Consider the following 22155-nt stretch of genomic DNA (forward strand, 5'->3'; position numbering starts at 1 on the left):
CCTATCCCAATTTTTGACCCATAAAATTGTGAGCTATATTAAAATGGTTGCTAATTAACAAAATACAACAAACCAACAAACCATGAGATAGGTTCTCTCATTCTCATTTTACAGATGAGGAAATGAGGCACAGAGAGGTTACTTTGTGTCAGGAACTATACAAGTCATTGAACACAGAATTATTAACAAAATAAATATAGGCTTCTGCCTTAGCAGAGCTCATAGACCTCCTGGACAGTGAGATAATCAAATGATATTTAAAGTGTGATGAAAATTATGATGGGGGCCCGCTGGGCATGGCTCGGCGGTTGAGCATTGACCTAGGATCCAGGCGATTAGGGTTCGATTCCCGGTCAGGGCACATGCCCGGGTTGCGGGTTGCAGCCTATCAATGGCTCTCTCATCATTGATGTTTCTGTCTCTCTCTCTCCTTCTCTTTTCCTCTCTCTGAAATCAATAAAGATATATTAAAAAAAAAGTAAAATTAAAATTCTTTAAAAAAGAAAAAAAAAGAAAATTATGATGGGGGATGTAAAGCTTGCTGTGGGAACTATTAGTTAGGGCCCCTACCTAACTCTAAAGGGTTAAAAGAGCCCTTCTTGTGTGTGTGACCTTTTGACTGAGATATGAATAGTGAGTAAGAGTTAGCCAGGTGAAGATTGGTGGGAGCGGAGAGAGGAAGTGTTTCAGGCAGAGGAAACAACATATGCAAAGTTGCACTTTAGGAGTGTATTTACCAGAGGGAAGGGGGTGGAGGGTGAAGGGAGTCCTAATATATGGTGACGGGAGAAGATATGCCTTTGGGTGGTGGGCATACAGAGCAATATACAGATCTTGTAACATAGAAACCCACACCTGAAACCTATATGCTCATATTTACCATTGTCACCCCAATAAATTTAATTTTAAAATTAATTATTTATTAATTAAACTAAAAATGATTGTATTTAGTATGTGGCTGGAGTATGGAGTTTGTAATGGCTAGTGTGAAAAGTCTAGGATAAAGGTAAAAATGTCTGTAAACCATACTGTAAAATGTGGGTTTTACTCTGAGGACAATAAGAAGCCTTTGAAAGGTTAAATCAGGGGAGTGGCAGGGCATTTTTGTGTTTTAGAGAAGTCACTCTGGCTGCTGAAAGGAGTGGAGTAGAAATGAGCAGAACTATATGCAAGGAAACTAGTTAGGAGGTTATATCATCCAGGCTAAAGGGGATGGTAGTTGTAGGGAATAAAGGAAGTAGGTAGTTTGGAAAGGTTTAGTAATCAATTAAATGTAAGTGGTGAAGAAATAAGAGATATTAAGGTTGGCTGTCAGGTTTCTGGCATGGGCAATTGGGTACACCCTCTATGTGCTCCAACAGATGATAGTATTTCCCCTATGATAGTGAATATCACACTGTATTTTAATTGTTATGAGAGGGTAGGGACCATACTTGCCATCTTAATTGACAATACCCAGCACACAGTTCCTGCCTGGCACACATGCTAATAAGCATTCTATAAGTACTTACTGGATTTAAATTTAACTGAAGAGGGGTACTGGAAGAGAAACAAGTTCAGTTTAGAATATACTGTGTTTGTGGTACCTGTGAAATACCCAAGTAGAGTAGTGGACAGTGGATGAGACTGGACCTCCAGATAAAGATCTGAAATGAAGATACTCAGTAGCACATGAGGTTCATTTGAGCCAGAGAGATTAAGACTACCTAGGGTATACAGAGCAGAAAGGGCACAGGATCTCAGACAGACCACTGGGCTTTAAGGAACAAGCAAAGGAAAGCCCTTCCTTATGCAACAGAGAAGGAAGTGCTAGAAAGGTAAGGGGGACACCCACAGTTACAGAAGGAGGAAAAAGTCAATTGTGTTGTCAGCTGCTGAGATGTCCAGCAGCATAAGTACTGCTAAGTGTCTGTGCAAACTCAGGGGTGACCCTAGTGAAGAGTGACCTTAGAAAGGTGAGGGAGTCAGGGGAGAGGAAATGAAGACCTTTGTGTGTAAGCAACTCTTTTTTATTTTTTATTTCTAATCTTTATTGATTTCAGAAAGAGGAAAGGAGAAGGAAAGAGAGAGGTAGAAACATCAATGATGAGCGAGTGGTCATTGAAAGGCTGCCTCCTGCACGCCCCCTGCTGGGGATCGAGCCACAGCCTGGGCATGTGCCCTGACCAGGAATGGAACCAGGATCTCCTGGATCCTAGGTCAACGCTCAACTGCTGGGCCACGCCAGTCTGGGCTAAGCAACTCTTTCAAGAAGTTTGATTTTAAAAAGGAAGAAGTACGGTGGTAACCAGAGAGCACAGTCAAGGGAGGTTTGTCTAAAGAAGGGGAAGACTTGGATGCTTTTCAAAGCTGATGAAAAAGATTAAAAAAGCTAATGAGAAGGAGCCAATAAAGATGGAGAGGATAAGTGCAGGAGAGATGGCTTCAGCGAAAGAAGAAAAGAATAGGATTTGAACATTTAACAAACATTAGATAAATGAATGAATGGGTGAAGTTGGTCACTATTTTGGAAGTGGAAAGGAAGAGTTGAAGGGTGGGATTCTCCACATTTTGAAAGTGGAGCAAACTAAGGAAAAATGTCAACCAGCCCTCAGTCCTGGCAACCCAGGCCTCAGGTCACACATCCAAGGAGGAGAGCTGTCTGTCTGATGTCACCAAGGGGAAGGTACCCCACCTCTACCCTACCTCTCCAAAGCCAGACAAAAAACCTCACAGAAAGCCTCACATTGTGCAGTGGTAAAACAGAGAAGGGGGAAAGAGGAGTGGGCAGGTAAGGGGGAAGCACAAGTGTGGGTTTTGAAGCTCTGGCAATGGACAGGAGGGGTCAGTTCCCACCTTCCAGGGAAAAGCTGACATCAGTCTCCCATCTACCCCAATATGCTGTCATAGTATCCTGTACTAGCTGTCCATAGTCCCCGATTCAATTGTAATTAATAAATTTATTGTGTCGTTAGTTAAGATCTCACTTTAAGCTCTAAGAGGGCAAGGGCTATGTCTATCTCCTTCCCCTCTCTTATCTGGAGTGCCTAACACTGTTCCTTTCACACAGGAGCCCATCCTTGTTAAAAGCATGAATGAAGGAACCCACACACTAAAGTTGGGCCCCGCCCAAGAGGCTTAACTACAGAGGATTATATCAAGGCTTCCCAGCTCCTCAAAACATTTCCTGGATTGGAAGGATGGTGGCATTTTCACCTCTACCTCTAATTCTGAACCCCTCTGTTTTTTGCCCTTCAACTTTCTTGTTCTCTCCAGTTTGGTCTTACTATTTCTCTAGATCTCTGTTTTTGTGTCTCTCTGACTACACAGGAAACACGCAGCTTTAGGTCTGAGGTGATCAGTAATGGAAACATTGGTGCCTGAGTACATTTAATAAAGGGTCACGAACTTTTTTATCGTTGTCATTAACTGTTTTCTCTTTGCCTGTGTTCTGTCTCAGACCTGATTCTTTTCCCTCATCTTCCTGTGTCCAGCTCAAGAGTCCCACCACCATCCAAGACCAACTTTTTTTGTCCCTGGATTTTCTGATGGGCCCCAGAAGGTACTTGGAGGAAAATCACTGAGCTAGGCTATGTCTGATTTCCTGCTTTGCTGGCCTCACAGCCGTGCTGACCACATCCTCTGTCACCTTACTTATACACTTCCTTACCAGTCACATCACTCAGGAGTTCTCAGCCCCCAAAACCTGTCACTGACCCCCATTCAGGCCCTTTGCTTTACCCTCTCCTTTCACCCCAGAATTCCTGTCCTTATCTTCCTCTGACACTGCTCTTAGACCATGTTGCTCTGCTCACAAGTAGCCAGTTCTGTCCTTTTCTGGGTATCCAACACCCCTTTTTCCCACCGGTGATAGTACTGGCCACAATGCTGTCAGGCCAGTGGTGGCCAAGTACTTGGGGGAGCCTAGGGCTGGGGCCCAGAAACACTTCTCAGGGATCCCAGCTCTGTGCCCTGTATGCCTTCACTTATACTGCGACAGATGGCCAGCAGATATCTCTGGCTGAAGGGGACAGGTTCCTACTGATTCGAAAGACCAACTCAGACTGGTGGTTGGCAAGGCGCCTGGGAGCACCATCCACCTCACGACCGATCTTTGTACCAGCTGCCTACATGACAGAGGAATCTACTGATTCCCAGAGCCCGACCACTGTCACCACCAGGCAATCCCTCTGGGCTCATGGTGAGTAAGCTTTCCCCATCATCTTCTTACCTTCCTGGCTTCTGGAAATTGTTGGAAGGATCTTCCTCCCCCAAGCTTCTGCTGATGCTTTTCCCTTATTGTCCTGTGATCAACCTCCTCCTTATATCCAGCATGGTGTCCCCATTGCCTCTCTTCCTTGTCTCACATCTTCAAGATCTCATTTTATTTTTCAACAACAGCCTACCCCTGCTCTTGTTCTCCCTGTGAGCTCCCAGGATGGAGCATCCAGCCAAGATCATGCCTCTGGTCACCTGCCCCCTACTCTCCCCATTTCTATTTCCAGGGCCAAAGTTGCTTCCTGACTCACCGGAGGAGCTGCACCTATCTCAGGCAACCCCAGGCAGAGCCCAGACTGCATTGCAGCAGCCCCCTCCTCTTCCCCCCAAAATTTGTAGAAGTGTCAGTGTTACCAATTTGAGGCCCACCCTCCTGAAGCCCTCCCAGGATGGACAAAGTGAAAGGTCTCTCTCCCAAGAGAACTTGCTGACAGAGGCCAATGCCAATGTGGTGAGTCACAGCTCTCCTTCTGAGCAGCTGCGATCAACAGATATTTACTGCTGGGCCCTGTTCTAGGCACAGTGGCAAACAGGGCACACAGACTAGACTCTCTGCTTTCAAGGGTTTCCATGGAGTGACAACACACATAAACAAGTATGTGTTGGTACCGATAAGTGCTACCAGGAAGGTAAATATAATGGAGAGGGACTGAACTGGCCTAGGAAGGCATCTCTGAGGAGATGCTGTTTAGTTGAATCTGGGTAAGGAGAAGTCAGAGACAGCCATGATGCAAAGTAGGAGATGACAAAGAATTCTAGCTGAGGGACAGGAAAGCAAGTAGCAAAGACCCTGAGGGTGCATGGAACCTGGCAGATGATAGGGGGGCTGCAAGAAAAGCCAACCTCAGTTATGCTTTCTTTCTCTTCCTCCTACTCCTGGCCCAAGGCAGGGTCTGTCCTGTGTCAGGTCTTGCCAGCTCAAGTCACCAGTAAGTCCCCTCTAGAGATGGAACTCCCTAGCTCTTCCTGAAGACTCAGCCCCTCCCCTCTCTTAGTTACTAGTGGTTGAAAAAACGGCACCTCCTTTCTCATACACCCTCCTCTCAGTCTCCTTTTACTCCGGAGGATGTAAGGGTGGGGAGCTCCCCTCAACTACCCCTTCCGCGCGCGCGCGCGCGCGCGCGCGCACACACACACACACACACACACACACACACACACAGCCTGTTCCCCTTTCCTGCGGCCCTGGGGTGGGGGTGGGGTGGGGGAGAAGGGAAGTTGGCAACAGGAAGTGAGGAGAAGAGCAAAGAGGACTGTGAGGGAGGGAGTTAAAAAAAAAAAAAACCAAAAAAAAAAACAGCTGGGGACTGGGTTTCTCCCTCAGTACCTGGGTCACCCCAGCCAGATCTGGTGGTGAGAAAATGGTCGGGGAGAGGAGGAGGCAGTTAGGTGGAGAGGTTTGGGGAGGGGCACAGGCAGAATAACTACCTCTTTCTTTCCCCTTTCCTGGCAGGCAGGACCCCAGCCCCTCATGTCAGAGCCCCCTGTGTACTGTAACCTAGTGGAGCTTCGCCGCTGTCCCCGGTCCCCACCCCCAAGCCCTGCGTGTGCCCCGCTACAGAGGCTGGACGTCTGGGAGCAGCACCTGGACCCTAACTCCGGACGCTGCTTCTACATAAATTCGTTGACTGGCTGCAAGTCCTGGAAGCCTCCACGCCACACTCGAACCCGAGAGACGGTGAGACCTTCCCTCCTGCTTGTCTCTGTCCCCTCAATTTCCTTCTTTCCCCTACTGTATTCCAAAGTAGTGTGTTTTCTTTCTGGGGCTGTCAGAAGATCAGAAGAATCAGAAAATTGTGAGAAGGGTGTTGAGAGGGGGTTGAGGTGGCATCTGGATGTAGCTTTACCTCCCCTTCCCCCCAGAACCCTGGCTCCATGGAGGGAACACAGATGCTGAATAGGGGCAACGGTGTCCTGCAGCCTCAGGCGAAGGGCTCAGGACCTGACACAGGGTCTCCAGAACTGCTCAACCTCCAGGTGAGATCCCTTCCTCCCCCGGGGTGACCTGCAGGAAAAGCCATCTTTTCACGACTTTCTCTTTTATGCAAGACATTATTACACTCCCATCACCCACATCCGCACCCCTCTCCCCCACCCCCAGCAGAGGACTTCCAAGCTAAAGTTTCCTCCACCTGTTTCTCCACCCCCTGCCCCAGGGTTCACCCTGCCTCTGCCAGCGCCCCTCCCAGCTTGACCCCTCCGACCAGCCTTCAGCCTGGCAACCCCTTCGGCCTCTGCCGCAGGTCCTGGAGGACCCTCACGTAAGCCTCCCCTTTCCGTGTGAGTGCCTGGATCCTCCCAGCCCCACCCCCCAATCCCTGCTCCTCCGGAGACACCTTCCTCTTTCTGAGCGTCCTCCGGGTATCCTCCCTTACCCTGCCCCCCCGCAACTTTAAAGGACCTCACCCCCGGGAGACCCCCAGGGGGAAGCCGGAGGACCTGTGAGGGGCGCTGGGTGACTTACTGGTGCCCCTCCCTCCACTTCCCAGGAGGTGGAAAAGTCGGGTCATCTCAACGTGACTAAGATTGCTCAGGGGGGACGCAAGCTCAGGTGAGGAGGCTGGGAGTCCGCCGGGGCCTGCTGGGGGGAGAGCGCCGCGCTGGGAGGGTGCCCTCTCCTCGTGACCCCGACTGACCTCTGCACTGCTGCCGCGCCCTCTGCCCCCGCAGGAAGAACTGGGGCCCGTCTTGGGTGGTGTTAGCCGGCAACAGCCTGGTGTTCTACCGAGAGCCACCCGCAGCCGCACCCTCCTCAGCCTGGGTGAGAGTGAGGGTGGGAAGGGCGGGTGCCCGAGGGGCACGGTTCTACCCTCCTCAGGTCAACCGTGGGGCGCAGCTGGGGAGGGAGGGATAGAGGAGGGGAAGGAATTAGAAGGAAGCACAGCTTCCCGTGTCCCCGCGGTCCACCCGGTGGGAGGGAGACAGTGCGGGGAAACCGCACCGTGGCCTCAGTTTCTCTCCTGATTACCAGGGACCAGCGGGCAGCCGACCCGAAAGCAGCGTGGACCTACGCGGGGCGGCCCTAGCCCACGGGCGCCACCTGTCCAGCCGCCGCAACGTCCTACACGTGAGTGCTGTCTCCAGCATCCCCGCAGCTCATCCTCCCCGAGGGTGCGCCCTCAATTTCCCGCACCAGTCTCCCATTCGGCCTCCCTGCTTTGCATGCGCCTCCCCGCTGACCCACGCCTTCTCCCCCCGCCCCTCCGGGCCCCCAGATCCGCACGGTCCCCGGCCACGAGTTCCTGCTGCAGTCGGACCTGGAGGCCGAGCTGCGCGCCTGGCACTGCGCGCTGCGGGGGGTCATCGAGCGCCTGGTGAGGGGGCGCGGGCTGCGCCGAGCTGCGGACTGCCTGAGGCGGGGCTGGGGCGGGGCCGAGGCGCGGGGCCAGCACTGCCGGATTGGGGGTGATGGGGGTCAGGGTGGTCTCAGTGTAGAGCCCTGGAGTGGGGCTGGGACGTGGGACCCCAGCAGCCAGTTAGGGTCTCCTTGCTTCGAGCTGGGGGCGCAGACCTCTCTCTTCTCTCGCCCACCTCGCCCGTCCGGGGCTAGGATCGGGAGAACCCGCTGGAGCTGCGTCTGTCGGGCTCCGGGCCGGCCGAGCTGGCGGAGCTGAGCGCCGGGGAGGACGACGAGGAGGAGCCGGAGCCCGTGTCCAAGCCCCTGCTGCGATTCGGCGGCCGCCGGAGCTCCAGTTAGAGGCGGGCCTGCGGGGCGGGACTTGGGGCGCGCCTCCAGGTTCCTCCTCCGGGCAGCGTCGCTCACTCGGGTCCCACCGGCCTCCTACAGGTCGCTGCCCCGAAGGAACTGAGCAGAACCGCGTGCGGAACAAGCTAAAGCGGCTTATCGCTAAGAGACCGCCCTTGCAGAGCCTGCAGGAGCGGGGTCTGCTCCGAGGTGAGGCGGGCTGGGCCAGCTGGCGCTTTTCTCCGCGCCTCCCGGGGTGTTTTTACGCTCCTGATCTGGGCAGCAGCCCGTTGAGTGAATGAGAAAAACCTCAGCGAGGCTCGGATAGAATTTCCCGGAACAGACCAGCGGTCTTCTGAGACCACTGCTTTTCCCACTACTGCTGATGTTGGGAGGTGGGTGTCCTCCTTGTACAGGCCTAGAACAAGAGGGCCAGCTCAACTTTGGGGTGAAGGCTTGTGCTGAGAAGAGCTGCCATGGGTGACACTGGCACTGGCTTCCCACCTCGCTCTGTGTCTCCCCAGACCAGGTATTCGGCTGCCAGTTGGAATCACTGTGCCAGCGGGAAGGAGACACCGTGCCCAGCTTCGTGCGGCTCTGCGTTGCTGCTGTAGATAAGAGAGGTCATTTTCCCAGAGACTCCAGGATCTACCCTTTCAACTGGCCAAGGCCTAGAATTCCCCACCTCCCTCACCTTCGTCTTCCTTTTAACTTTTCCTCCCCACCCTTGTATCTCTCACCAGACCTAACCACACACACCTTAGAGCAGGAATCCTTATCTTCTCCTTGCCTCATCTCCTAGGTCTAGATGTGGATGGCATTTACCGGGTGAGCGGGAACTTGGCAGTGGTTCAGAAGCTTCGTTTCCTGGTGGACAGAGGTGAGAAGGCCTGCGGGCAGGTGGTGGTGTGAAGAACTGTGTGTCTCAGAACCATGGGCAGTTCCGAGTGAGGAAGCTGGCAGAACAGGGAGGTCTTCTGGCTGGGACTGCATGTCTTAGCTCTTCTCTTCTCATACATGTTACAGAGCGGGCGGTTACCTCTGATGGGAGGTACGTGTTCCCAGAACAACCAGGACAAGGTACTTACATGGAAGGCCCCTTAGACCCTTCAAAGTTCCCCGCATCTTCCCTGCTCCCTGTGAATTCCCCCATGTCCTGCTCCTGGAAGGTGGGCCCCACCCCCAGTGCCCCACTGCAGACCCCAGGCGTTCCTGTGGTCTGCCTCAGCTGGATCTTCTCCCAAACCCCTGATCTCTCAGTCTCTGGGTCCCTCTGGCCCTTCATGAGCCCTGAACCCCTCTGTATCTCCTTCTCCTTCCAGAAGGCCGGTTAGATTTGGACAGTGCTGAGTGGGATGACATCCATGTGGTCACTGGAGCCCTGAAGCTTTTTCTCAGGGAGCTACCCCAGCCTCTGGTCCCCCCCCCGCTGCTGCCCCATTTTCGTGCTGCCCTTGGTAAGGGATGGGGGCTTTGGGCAACACCCTTGATACTGTGGGGAGGCATGAGTGGTAAAGAATGGAGTAAAGTAGAGGTACCCTTATATCTGCTGTCTGAACTGAGATGGGAAATAACTTTCGACACATGCCAACTCCAGTTGTGTGTTTGTGTGCATGTGTGTGTGTGTGTGTGTGTGAATGTTTAGAGGGCTGAACTGAAAAGAATTCTAGGGCTGCAGTTGGGCTCAGGGAAAAAGAAAACTGATGGATAAATGATATCTTCCATGGGCCTGGGAAAGAGTAATAAGTTACCCACCCTGCAGTAGCACCTTCCCTAAGCTCACCCCCATGCCCTTCCCATTACTCTCTCTCTAGCACTCTCAGAATCAGAACAGCGCCTCTCTCAAATACGAGAATTAGTAGCCTCAATGCCAAAGCCCAACCATGACACTCTGCGGTACCTCCTGGAGCATCTATGCAGGTTGGAAAAACTGAATATCTTTGTTCACTCAGAGAGGTTGTGAGGTGGGGCATGCAGCAGGGACTCTATTTGAATGGGGTGAAGGTAGGGAAACACTCAAGTATAGAGCAGATTGAGGAAATGGCAACCTCTATGCAGGGGTCAAAACCTTTTGGTCAGCCTCAAATGGGCAAATGGGGACCAAGGCAAGCACAGTGATGCTGTGTGAGAAATAAGAGAAATCTAACCTCTCCCTTCCCTCTGCCTCTTTGTTTCCCATTGGAACAGTGGTGATGGCTTCTTTGGCTGAGCTGGGCCTGAGCAGTGACTTCTGAGAGAGGATAGCCATTTGAATTAAAGTCTCCCAAATTGTGAGCAGAGAGGACTCTAGGGGCAGTCTCTGATGCTGGGAAGAGGTGGTTGTATCTTAGCTTGAATCTTCAAGTTGTCTCCTGAAGGTTTCTCCACTGGTCCTATCTCCATGCCCTTGAGGCTCTCCCTCCTTGCTTTCCTTTGGCCACCACATGGAAGGATCCCAGAGTGAACTCTTCCTTGATCAAATCTTTGAAGGGTTAGATTTATCTGACATGGCAAAGTTGCTTCCTAATAGACCCTTCTCTTGGCCTTTGCCCACAGGGTGATAGCACACTCAGATAAGAACCGCATGACCCCCCACAATCTGGGAATTGTGTTTGGACCAACCCTGTTTCGGCCCGAGCAGGAGACATCTGACCCAGCGGCCCATGCTTTCTACCCTGGGCAGCTAGTCCAGTTGATGCTCACTGACTTCACCAGCCTCTTCCCCTGACTGGGGCACAGATGAAGAGAAAACGTGTTTCCAACGGTACCCTTTGGTGGTGTGGTGTGGTGTGTTCTGAGGACATCCCTTTAAATCCCATGTCTTCCAGGTGACTGTCTCCATCTTTGTGAGTCTGACCTGAGGGGTTGGGATGTGGTGAGGTAACTTCTCTAAAGAGAAAGGTAGGGGGATTAACCCCTGCTTCTTTTCTTGTTCTCTGTCATCACCTCTCCCCAAGATAATAGCACATAAAACAGGGCTCTTTCTGATGCAGTTCCTTTATTAGGAAACAGTGTCATTATCAAATCCCTCCTTCAAATATATACAGATTTTATACAGCCCCCGGCCCCTACCTCCTATCCCTGGGGCATCCCAGGGGCTATGGCTCCTTCTCCTGACTTCTCTGGGGGGATGGACACCCCTTAGGAAATGTGGGTTTCTGATGGGTGGGATTCCACACTTTAGGCACTAGAGTTGAGGAATTGTGTCTCCCCGGGCAGGGATCCCAGTAAGACACTCATATTGCCCACAGCCATGTTGGGGGCTCCAGAAGGAGGTGATGTGTGTTCAGAGCTGTCCCCCTGATTATGGGAAGGGGGAGGACTCAGCCCCTGAGCCTCATCCAGAATAGCCACAAAGTCCAGCTGAGTGTTGTCAAGATCAAGAGAGTCCAGGGGGTTACACACCTGTCCTTCAGGAGGAGGGTATAAGGCAGGACCCCCTCCCAACCTGCCCACCTCGGGGTGCCCACAGCTGGGGTTGGTGCCCCCTGCCTTTAGGGGCCCATAGCAAGTGGGCAGTGGGGGTAGAAGTCGCGGTGGTGCTGCTGCTCTATGGGAAGCCTTGTTCCCCACCACTGCAAAATTTTCATGGCATGGTGAAGGGGTAGGATAGGAGCCTGACTTGTGATTGGGCAAGTTAGGTGCAAAGCCAGGTCCATATGCGGCCGCTGGGGCCTTGGCAGGGCTTGGGTTAACCTGGGAACCCCCCAGAAACTTGGGACTCTGGTAGAGAGGTTCCTGGACTGGGGGATCTCCCCTACTCCCACCCTCCCACAGCAGCTCCTGTTGAGACTGAACATAATTACACACAAGCTGAGCCTTGAGCTGTCCTGTGGAATGAGCCGGGTGATCAAAATCCGGGCCAGGCCTGGATTCTGAAGGAAGGTAATCAGGGCGCGGCTGGCTATAAGGGCCTGACTGGGGATATTGGGGAGGCAGAGGCTGGGGGTAGTGGGAGAACAGAGGCTGTGGGCATGGAGATCCCTCACTGGGGTGGGCATTGAGGCAGGGTGCCAGTCCTATGGAGTCAGAACCCATTGGACACCCCTGTTCCGGCTTGACCTGCACGTGTCCGTAATGTTCAAGACGAGGACACTGGCTATAAGCTCCAGCTGGAGCCTTGGTGCCTGGGTACAGCCCAGAGTGGGCAGGGAACTCATCCCATGTTTCTGGGGTGGGGTCAGGATAGGAGACCTGCTGGGGACAGGGATTGTGGCCGTAGTTGGTGGGTAGACCAGATCCAAGAGGCAGGGAGCCTGGACCCCTAGCTCCATAAGGCTCAGCTGCTGTCCCTTCAGGTCCCCCATAACCTAGGGTATCAGCAGGCGGGAAGTCCATATAGGGGTTCAGACCACTGCCCACCATGGAGGTCCCAACCTCTGGCTCCCCCTGTAGCCCTGTGGTATCCACAGCGACGTTCTCAGTGATGCTGGGGGGCTGTGGTGAGTAGACAGAGGCTGGGAGCCGGGGATCAGAGTTCTGTCCTCCCCCTGCCATGGTGGGGGGGGTGTGAACACAACCCAAGCTCTTGAACCGCTGGACTCTGGCTGGGGCTGGGTGGTCAGCAACCCGGGCTGGGTCACTGGCCCTCCGAGTGACCCCTGCATTGGGGTTGTATCCCGGATACTCAGCTCGGCTTCTCCAGGGAGGTCCAGGAAGACTTCCCACTCGATCCAGGCTGGATGCTGCAGTGGGTGGGGTACCACCTCCTCTGGCTGAAGCGTATCTTGCCCTGAACAAGTAGTGCTGGGCAGGCGTGAGGCCAGGCAGAGAGGATGCCCCGTTCTCTGGCGGGGAGCCGGGGGGGAAGGGGGAGGCCAGGGAGGAGCGGCGGCTGACAGTATAGGCCGAGCTGACACTGCTGGAACTGCTGCTGCGGCGGTCAAGAGAAACTGGGGGGCCCAGGCGGCGGGACACAGGGGTGCCTGCAAGCAATGGGGAGAAAAGGCAGGGTGGTCAGGAAGCCCCTTGAATCTAACTCTGCCTGCCCCACGGGACAGCCTTGTCCTAGAATCCCAGGAAAGGCTCCTTGACTCTAACCTCTTAGTTCTGCTCCTTTCTCCCATGCCCTTTCTGCTTCTGTGTCACCAGGGATTCAGGGCTGCTGTGCAAGTTGTGCAGGTTGTACACTGCACAATCCTAGGGGACAGCATTCACCTCACAGATTTTGTATAGCACAATTTTCTGATGGATGGAAGGAAAGTGTCTTAAGGAAGGGGGACCTCTTTCTAGTGTACGAAGCTTCTATATTGTAGCTCTCACGGGTGAAGCCCTCCCTCCAGCCCCGAGGAAGGTCCAGATCTCAGCCTAGCAACCACCCACTACACCCAGGTCTCACCAGTGTGGGTCAAGCTGGGCAGTTTGAGGCCCCGGGGCCCTATTGGCCGGAGTTGATGTAGCTGGTCCAGCCTGAGGTTCTCAAGGCGGCGAAGGGTGGACAGACTAGTGCCAGCAATGCAAGGTCCCTCATCCAAGCTGGACAGGTCCTCAGTGCTGCCCCCTGTGTTTCCAGTCATTTCCACACCACTATCTGTATTGGTTGCGCTGCCTGCTGGGGAGTGGTCACTGCTGCAGGACGACTGGGCCCCAGGGCTTGGCTGTGGCTTCTGTGGGGAAGATGAGGGCTGAGGGTGGCACCCTTCCCCTTTTCCCACAGCTTCCTAAACTTGGTGGGTGGCCAAAAGCCTGTGCCCCAGTAGAGTGATAGGAGGGGATAGCTGGGGTTGAGGGGAGGCTTACAGGTGTAGAGAGGGCTGAGCAGGTGAGGGACAGGGCAAAGTAGGAGAGACAGGAAGAGCCTAGGCTGGAGCACAGATCGCCTGGGTTCAAATTCATCCTCTTAGTTCTATGACCTTGGACAATTTCTCGAGGCCTGAAATTCCTCATCTGAAAATGGGGAAAATAAGTTCCTTTCTTGTGAAGTTGTTGTGAGGTATACATGAAATTATACATGTAAAGGGCTTGGAACAATACAATAAGTCCTATATAAGAATCTGCTGAACCATTTAAGTAATTACACTAAAATCGCTAGATTTGGGCTAGTCCAAGGAGCAACACTGAGACAACTGGAGGACTGGCCCCAGTAGAGTGATAGGAGGGGACAGGTGAGTTGGGAAGATGTCAGCAAGGCAGGTGGGGATATGGAGGCAGAGGGTTGTCCGGGTTGTCTCACCATGACACCCTCTGGCACAGTCAGCCTACTCTCCTCCCTGACAGGGCCTCCGTCCCGCTCCCTCTTGGGCTCCACCGTGGAAAGGGACGGTGCCCGGGGCAGGGGGCCATCCCCTCGGTGCCGCTTGGTCACATGGGCGTCAGGACCGTGCACTGTCTTGACATGCTTCCGGAGTGAGCTGGGATCCGTGTAGCGTTTGGTGCAGCCAGGGAGCTTACACACGTACGGCTTCTGTTGAATGGAAAATGAAGACAGCAGACAAAGGTGTGAAAGTGGAAGAATGCAGAAGGAATGCAAAAAATTGGTGGAATCAAGTGAAGGGTAAGGAGGGAACACACAGCATCCAAGAAAGTAAGGAGAGTGGGGCCCTTAAAGTAAAAAATGAGAGGATGGGGGAAAGATTAGGAAAACTGACAGCCCAGGCCTGGGAAAGATGAGGGGTGAACCCAGGTCTGTGAGGCCTCATAAACTCAGGGGTTGAAAGGGTCAGGGGCCTCCTTTAGTTAGAATGGGTCTTTTTTAGGTTAGCCCTTTGGCTGGTTAGAAGTAGGGGGTAGGGTGGTAACAGGAAATTCTTAGTTTCAGAAAGGCCTTCTCCAGGTGAATTATTTAGGTGGGAAGAACTCACCTCTGGAGCGGGTGCTGGGCTAAGGGATTTCTTATGGGGGAATCTCCCCAGGAGGTGGCTTCTCAAGTGGGGAGGGTCTCTTAGGTAGGGCATTCACCTCATTGGAGTGGGTCCGATTCTGGTGCTTGGCTCGGTCACTGGCATTGCTGAAGGCTTTACTGCAGCCCTCGTGCTCACACATGTATGGCTTCTCACCCGTGTGTGACCGCAGGTGTGTCTTCAGATTTTCGAGGCGTGAGTATGACTTCCGGCACCCCTCAAACTGGGGGATATAGGAGGGATCGGGATAGCTCTCAGACAGAAGGACATGGAATTAGAGGAACCTTAAATCTCAAAAGGGACATACATCAGAGAATATAACTCAAGACGGGAGAGCACTGGGGATTCAGGAGAATTCCCATAATTAGGGGAAGAAGGCTGACAAAAGCTTGGGAAACAGAAGAAGCTGGAGGCACTCTGCCTGCAGGCACATGGAACTGAGGCCAGAGCATCTCTTGGTGAAGCCAGGGCAGGTCTCCCTGCATGGAGGTCTTAGACTATTTCAGGCTGGGGTAATCTGGGAGTGTCTTCTGCCTTTGATCTGGGGCTTCTCCAGAGTAGTAGGCACAATGCCCAGGGTCCTCAGTACTATCAGAGGTCCCATGAAAATATTTTCATTTCTTTTAAAAGCAAGGGAGCCCGGCCGGGTGTGGCTCAGCGGTTGAGCGTCGACCTGGGATCCAGGCAATCAGGGTTCGATTCCCTGTCAGGGCACATGCCCAGGTTGCGGGCTCGATCAATGACTCATCATTGATGTTTCTATCTCTCTCTCTCCCTCTCCTTTCCTCTCTCTGAAATCAATAAAGATATATTTTTAAAAATAAAATAAAATAAAAAAATAAAAGCAAGGGAAAAAATTAGCTTTAAAGTCCAAAAAAGGTGTTCTAATATATAATATCAATATGTTTATTTTCATACCAATGGTCATAAAATATCAATTTTTAATATTTGTTTATGGAGGAAGGGTCCCACGAAAGTCCTAATGCAGCTCTGCCTTGGTGGGCAGCCCAACTTTAGGGAGGACCCTGAGCTTGGGGAGAGGGTGCCTCACCGTGCACTTGTGTGGTTTTTCGCCCGTGTGTCTGCGCATGTGGACCACCAGCATGTACTGGGCTTTGAAGGGCCTCAGCTCCCTGGAGCAGCCACCCCAATGGCACACGAACTCCTTTCGCTCCCCATGGATGTGCTCGCTGTTGATGTGCTGAGGGAAAAGATGCAGAGGCTCTCTGAGGTTCCCCTATGCCTAGAGACCCAGACCTCCTTCCCTTGGCCTCCCCACCACACCATATTCCTCTACAGCTCCACTTGATGGGGAAAGATGATGCAGAAAGGACATCATAGCCCACATCTTAGTTCTTCCAAGTTTGTAAAACAAAGCTACAACTCCTGAGCTTACGCCTGCTCAAACAGGCACTCAACCTCTAACCTCAATATCCTCTGATCTCCTGCTCTCAGCCTGATTCCTGTGTCCCACCCAGAATGTCCTACAGGTTCCAGCCAACATTCCTGTTACCCCCTGGGGCTCACGTGCACCAGCTGCTCCTGGGAGTCAAATTCCTGGCTGCAGCCATCCCAGCGGCAGTCAGTCTCATACACAGATTCAGGCTCAGGCTTCTCCTCTCTCTCCATGTCTTCCCGCCCATCCAGCATCCCCAGCAGGGGATCCTAAGGCAGTAGAGGCAACCCTAGGGTCACTCAGATGACAGCTTTTGTTTCACTCAGGTCCCCAAGGTAAAGCCCCCCCCCTTTACCTGTGTGCCTGTGGAGTTGGGGCTGGACATGTCACCTTCCAAGGGCTCCTCTGGACACTTGTTAACCAGCATGTCCAGCTCAGACTTCAACTTCCCCAAGGGAAAAAGTGAGGGTGATGAAGGTAGAGGTGGGCAAAAGGAGAAGGGAGCCCAGCCAGGTCTTCCTGTCCCTAGTGCCCCACCCCAGCAGCTAGAACCCCTGAGTTTGGGAGAGACTTCCTCCTTGGACTGCACTGGTGAACGGGATGGGTTAAAAGTGGTATCTCCTTTGGAAGAGTCGTATTCAACCCCAAGCACCTCCATCCCTTTATTTTTCTGGTATTGAAACTTTTGTAGCCCCTGTCCTTCCTTCACTTTCCCCTATAAAGTCCTCTCCCCTCCCCCTTGAGCTGAGGGAAATAGGTGGTAATATGAGGGAGGGCTCTCACCTGGCAAGTTGGGAGGGGTCCCCGGGACTGAGGATGTGGCATCATCCCTCCCTGGGTGGGGTCATGGGGACCGCAGGGCTGGGCCCCGAAAGACGGCGAAGTCCCTTTTTGGTGATTCATCTGGGGTGGGAATCCCAGAGAAGGGCTAAGGAGGAAGAGGAGGAGGGGAAGTGGTTACTTAGGACTATCACCTCAGAGAGCCTCAGGAGTTCTGCGGCTATGTGGAGGGTGCCTGGAAGACAGTATGCGCAGTGGCTGGGGCAGTGCTGGGGAGGTACTGAGGAGGGCTCCAGCATCTTTGAAATGGTAAGGATTCAAATAGGGCCCGGTAGTCTGGAAGGCTTGAGGCTTTTAATAGGGTTTGTTTGGTAGGGTCTTTGGGAGCCTCTTAGCCTGAAGCTGTCTGCACCTCATAGTGCTGATAGATAGGTGACCATAGGAGCCCCCCGGAGAGGCACAGTGTGAGTTGATGAAGGCCACGAGGGAGCTGGGTGAGGTTCGGATAACTGTCTGTAGGTCCAGGCTGGCATCTGACAGAGGTGAGATGGAGAGCGCCCGCTTCTTGGTCAATTTGACTGCACTCCGGGGAGGAGGGAAGAGTGGGGCTGGCCAGGAAACAAGGGAGATAGATATGGTAAATGGGCATGTTTCTCCATGCACCCAACCCATGTGTCTTTTCAGCAAAAAAATAACACTTGACTCTGCTTTGCCCTATTGACCTCATCTATGCCCTCCTAATCATACTCTGACCCCTTGATCCCATCTCCAAGCATTTTCTTTTCCAAGCTAGATCCCCTGCCCTCCTTTCTCCCTCATGAGGACAAGTCCCAGAGGGGCAGAAAGGGAAGAGATGTTGCCTGAGGCCTCACCCTCAGTGCAGCTGTTGGTCTCTCGGGCTGGCCCATAACTGTGGGGGCCAGACATGAGGTTGGCCTGGTGGCAGAAGGGTAGACCAGACAGTCCTAGAAAAGAGAGACAACTGGAATGGGGGACATACAAGGCTTCACCTTGAAATCCCAGGCAAGGCCTGGTCTCATTACATGGGGCCTCAAATCTTTTTGTAGATGGGAAACTGGCACAAGATAGAGGATAGAAGAGGGATCCCTGGGACTGGGTGAGAAATCTGCCAGTCCTCAAGGCCCAGCGATTGGTATATGCACTGACCTTCTGTCCCCATGCTGGGGGCCCCCTGACTGGGGAGGGGCCTGAGACAGCAGGGCTCGCCATAGCTACTGACTGGTGGTGGGGTCATCGAGTTGAACATGGTGTCTCAGATGAGAGTGTGGGAACACTGCAGGAGGGGAAGGGAGATCTGCAAGTTATAAAGGCGGGAGGGAAATAGGGAAGGTCAGATAACTAACTCAGGCACGGAACCCTGGACAGAGCTTTCCTGGTTCCCCCAGCCCCTCCCGGACATCTGCCATGGAAAATCAGGTTGAAATAAGCATCGCTCAGCCAAGGTGAGGATAAGGAGAGAAGTCCCAAAGAGGCAGGGGCAGTCTCGGTGGGTTTTGTGGGAACTGGGTGGGAGCTTTGCTTATTCCGTGAGTATTGTGGACTAACTGTGCCTATATGAGCTTCAAATTATTTTAATACCATGGAACCTTTATTACTTCTTGCTCTGACCATGGGTCAGCTTTGAGGGCTGGAATGGGACTCATGCGGAGCTTCTGACTTAAGCACTGGGTTGGCTGTTCAGCCTGAGCCTCTCCCCTCCATTTGTTACGGCTCAGGGACAGCCCGCCTACAATCTCTCCAGTGTCCAGCAGAGGGAGCCCTCGCTACAGCCCAGACACAGAGGCTGGTGGGGCCAGGAGGAAGCAAGGATGAACTGCCCTTTTCTCTCTAAGGCAAAAAAACTGTGTAGAACGGGATAAGGTTTCTGAGGGGAGGCTCCCAGGTCCGCTGCTTACAAAGGATGGAAGCTGGTGTTACTCTGGGGTGGTTTGAATCTAGGCGCCCCCTAACTCTTTTGATCTGTTTGGGGGTTACCGGAACGGGAAGGCTTTGGGAGAATAAAAAACAAAGTCACCATCCATTAGGAGTAGTGAGGGAGGAGAGGGTGCTGCTGTCCGCTTTTGTCCTAAAACTCCATTTTTTAGTCCACCCCGGGTTTTTCGGTCTTCCGGGACTGAGGGTGGGGTGGGGCGGGGTAGGGTGGAGAACGACTGGGAGCGGGCCGGCCGGCGCGGTGGGTGATCCCGGGATGCTGGGATTTAGGGTGAGGGCGGGGTAAGATGGGGAGCGGAACCCGGACCCCATGACCCAGTCTGCGCCCCGCAGCCTGGACTGTACTCTTCCTAACTCCTTTCCTAGCGGAGATCCGGGTCCCGCATCCAAGCCCTCCTAACTCGACTTTGGCACTATTGAGGGGGGGCACAGCTGGCTGGCAGCTGGGTCGGGGGACACTTCTCCCGCCTCCTTCTATGACTCACCCAGGGGAAGGAGGAGGGGGCTCGCGAACGACCCCCCAAACACTAAAGAGACGCCCCCAAACATGCCTACTCAGTCATCTTTCTGCCCCACTGCTCAGCCGGAGGGGAGCAGCCGCGATGGAAAGGGGGCGACATCCCTCCTCGCCCACGCGTGCCACGGCCCACACACGACTCCCCTTCACACTAGTGAAAGGAAAATTTTGCCAACTTTTCCAGCTTCAGTTAAGTTTTTCTGGGGCGTGGATGAGAGCACAGGATGGAGCAGGAAGCTAGCTCTAGGGTTCCCCAGCTGGAGCCCTGAATCATCTTGTGTGTCTCCCTATTTTCCAGAGTCCCTCTCGCACCCCCGCTCCCCAAATCCCAGGAGTCGGCCCCGCCCCCCTTCTCCGGGTCCCGCCTTCTCCGCCCCCGTGCCTCCTCGGCCCACCCAAGTCGCCGCCGCAGGCTCTGGCTGCAGACGGCTCCGCTTCCCCCGCCCGCCCCGGGAGCCCAGTCGAGCGAGCCGCGGCGAAGGGGGGAGTGTTGGGAGGCGGGACACATTCTTCCCTCCTCCCCTCAGTGCATCCAGAAAGCTGGCAGCGGCGCCCGGTGGGGGGGTGGGGGCACTGTTGGAGAGTGGAGGTCCTAGTGATGGGGTGGGAAAGAAAGAATCCAGAAAATACAGGGAGAGAAAGTGACTGGGTAAATAAAATAAGGCGTGTGTGGGGAGGAGAGCCGTCAGGACACCTTAGGTTCCTGGGTATCCCAGCTGGCTTCCCAAGGGTTAACCCCAACAGACCCCCGGGAACCCCCATAGTGACGTAAAGGGCGGGGTCTGTGCCGCCAGGCGGGGATGCCGCGGAGATAAGGGGGGAGGGGGTCTGGACCCCGCCCCCCTAGGGAAAACCACCCTAACTCCGGTCCTCACAACTCGCGGGGAAATCGCCCTGCCTTCTACCCGACCGTAAAGACCTATATCGTATGAAGACCCCAGTTCTCCAGCCCCCTAAAACCTTCATTTCTCAGTCTCTATGGGATCCCCTTTCCCTAATCCTGTCCCCAAAGCTAGCTGCCCAGGGCAGATTGTTTCGGGGTCACAGGGCCTGAAAGAGGCTTCAGAGCGGGGAGCAAGGGCAGGCAGGGTGGTCTGAGCCAGAGGAGGGGCCTCGGTCCCCAGCTCCCGTTTGGGAGGAGGGCCAACAGGGATGCACCGGCAGGCGGTGGCCAGGGTCCCGCCCAGTCACAGTAGGGGTCTCCCTGCCGCTGGCCCCAGCTGTCCCGGTGGTCCTGAGGTCAGAGGGTCAAGACAAGGGTTCCTGGGCTCCTCCTTAACACCCTGCCCACAACCCTTGGGACTCAGAAGTCCATAGTCCTTGGGGAGTCTTTCTAGGGCCTAAACTAGACACTGGCCCCTCCAGCCCCCTTCCCTGTCCAGAAGACACTCCTTTTCCCAAAACACAAGCACCAGCAAACACATCTGTCACAAGACAGGTCAGGGGGTCTAGCGCAGCCACCCTCCAGAGGTTTTGTCACCTCATACACCCCCACCCCCACCCACCTAGGGTTCTCTCCTTAGCTGTCCCCTCCTTTCAGAAACACTGACGTCTTCCTGCCGGCGCTCAGACACACCTGGAGTTCCCTCTCTACCACGCAGACCTCCAGCTAGCCGTCCCTCCAGCCTCTTCATCCCAACCTCCTGAAAGTGAGGTGTTTCTAATGTATGGGAGAGGCGGAGACAGACAAAGAGATCCAAGGTTGCCTGAGACAGACACACAGACTGTCAGAAGAAAAAGATACAGAAAAAGGGAGATATAAATGAAAAAATTCTCCAAACGTTCTAATATCTCACCCAGGCTCTCCCACCCCCATTTTGCCTCTGTGCCCCAGTTCTCTTGGCTGGACATAGTCTCTCTCAAGTGGAGCATCCCCTCAGGCCCCCTCCCCCACCTCTCCCAGGTGGTCCCCCGCCTGCCCCCCTTCTCACCTCGGTCTGGGCGCTGAGCTCGGGATGCGCGGTCCAGGGCTGGAGTCTGGGCTGGGGGGTGTGCGGTGGGAAGGGGGGGCGGACGGGGCCACGGCAGCGCAGCCTCAGTGCCACCCCCACCCCCCCTAACCTGGCCCCCAGCCCTCCCGCCGGCCCAGCCCGCCGGGCCGCGAGCCGGGACCACCCGCGAGAAGCGCAAACTTTTTTTTTCCCTAATGCAAAAACTTTTTCTCGCTCTAGCCGCTGGCGTGCCGCTGCTCTTCCCGCTCGTCCTTCACCTCCCTATTTCCCTCCCTCTTGCCGTTCTGTAGGGATGAGGCGGGGTAGCTGGAAGCAAGAGAGGGGGTGCCGGGCTTATTGCACCCCCAGGACCCCCAGGATCCTCCCCCTCCCTTGAGGGACCCTATGCTGCCCCCCCACAACACGCTGCTGGTGGTGGGCAGTAAATCCCGGCATGGATCCTTGGATCGGCTGCCCACGAAGAGGCCCTGAACCAGACGCAGAAAAAACAGACTGAGAAATATATTGCAGGGCGGGAAGGGGGCAACGAAAAAGTTCATTCCAGAAAGATTTTGTTGGAGGTAGGGTCGACGACTTTGGCTGGTACTGACTGAGCATTTCGCCACCCTGCGGTTACTCTTTGGATGGAACATGAAGGAGTTGGGACGGAGTTGAAATTTGTTGGAAACAGGATTGTGACAGCCTTGGGTTGGAGGCCCTGGACGGAAGGTGAGGGGTCTATGGAGCATGAGAGGAACAGAGGCTGGGTGCAGAATGTGTGTTCACAAGGTTACGAAGGAACTTGGCACTGAAGCACT

The 22155-nt window shown here is 54.1% G+C and overlaps 2 protein-coding genes across 11 annotated transcripts; one reads left to right on the forward strand and one right to left on the reverse strand.

Moving 5' to 3' along the window:
* Positions 1–3831: 3831 nt before the first annotated feature.
* On the forward strand, positions 3832–10750 carry ARHGAP9 (Rho GTPase activating protein 9; the record flags this gene model as incomplete). Of its 4 annotated transcripts, none has more annotated exons than XM_081129247.1 (17): positions 3832–4180; positions 4485–4708; positions 5711–5935; positions 6121–6234; positions 6414–6518; positions 6747–6808; positions 6928–7018; positions 7229–7324; positions 7473–7628; positions 7808–7949; positions 8045–8152; positions 8467–8565; positions 8745–8822; positions 8969–9022; positions 9265–9399; positions 9757–9862; positions 10478–10750. In XM_081129247.1, the coding sequence occupies 17 exons, from the start codon at positions 3865–3867 to the stop codon at positions 10647–10649; spliced, it is 2283 nt and encodes a 760-aa protein (XP_080985373.1). In that variant the 3' UTR covers positions 10650–10750. The 4 variants fall into 4 exon arrangements, with proteins under 4 accessions (XP_080985373.1, XP_080985375.1, XP_080985372.1 ...); XM_081129249.1 differs by having other exon boundaries at positions 7473–7571; XM_081129246.1 differs by having other exon boundaries at positions 3865–4180; positions 4485–4750; positions 7473–7571.
* Positions 10751–10900: 150 nt separating this feature from the next.
* Positions 10901–21424, reverse strand: GLI1 (GLI family zinc finger 1). 7 transcript variants are annotated; one of them, XM_081128457.1, is made up of 13 exons: positions 21338–21424; positions 20983–21066; positions 18104–18230; positions 17809–17901; positions 17349–17544; positions 16940–17084; positions 16512–16601; positions 16288–16425; positions 15812–15961; positions 14819–14983; positions 14094–14324; positions 13260–13527; positions 10901–12846 (listed from the first exon to the last, which is right to left on the reverse strand). In XM_081128457.1, exons 3-13 carry the CDS (start codon positions 18201–18203, stop codon positions 11102–11104), a joined length of 3321 nt encoding a protein of 1106 aa, XP_080984583.1. In that variant the 5' UTR covers positions 18204–18230; positions 20983–21066; positions 21338–21424; the 3' UTR covers positions 10901–11101. The 7 variants fall into 7 exon arrangements, with proteins under 7 accessions (XP_080984583.1, XP_080984581.1, XP_080984582.1 ...); XM_081128455.1 differs by having other exon boundaries at positions 20983–21130; positions 21338–21416; XM_081128456.1 differs by lacking the exon at positions 20983–21066 and having other exon boundaries at positions 21338–21422.
* Positions 21425–22155: the final 731 nt, after the last annotated feature.

The sequence above is a fragment of the Miniopterus schreibersii genome, assembly GCF_964146895.1.
Source record: "Miniopterus schreibersii genome assembly, chromosome: 2".
Lineage (NCBI taxonomy): Eukaryota > Metazoa > Chordata > Mammalia > Chiroptera > Miniopteridae > Miniopterus > Miniopterus schreibersii.

Bases quoted from the DNA above. Each gene is read 5' to 3' on its own strand.
- GLI1 (XM_081128457.1), bottom strand. From the start codon at position 18,203: ATGTTCAACTCGATGACCCCACCACCAGTCAGTAGCTATGGCGAGCCC. The intron at 17,085-17,348 runs GTGCAGACAGCT...CTTCCTCCTTAG, and splicing joins CTATCTATCAGCACTATGAG to CCCTTCTCTGGGATTCCCAC. The intron at 14,325-14,818 runs GTGAATGCCCTA...TCCATTCAACAG, and splicing joins ATCGGACCCACTCCAATGAG to AAGCCGTACGTGTGTAAGCT.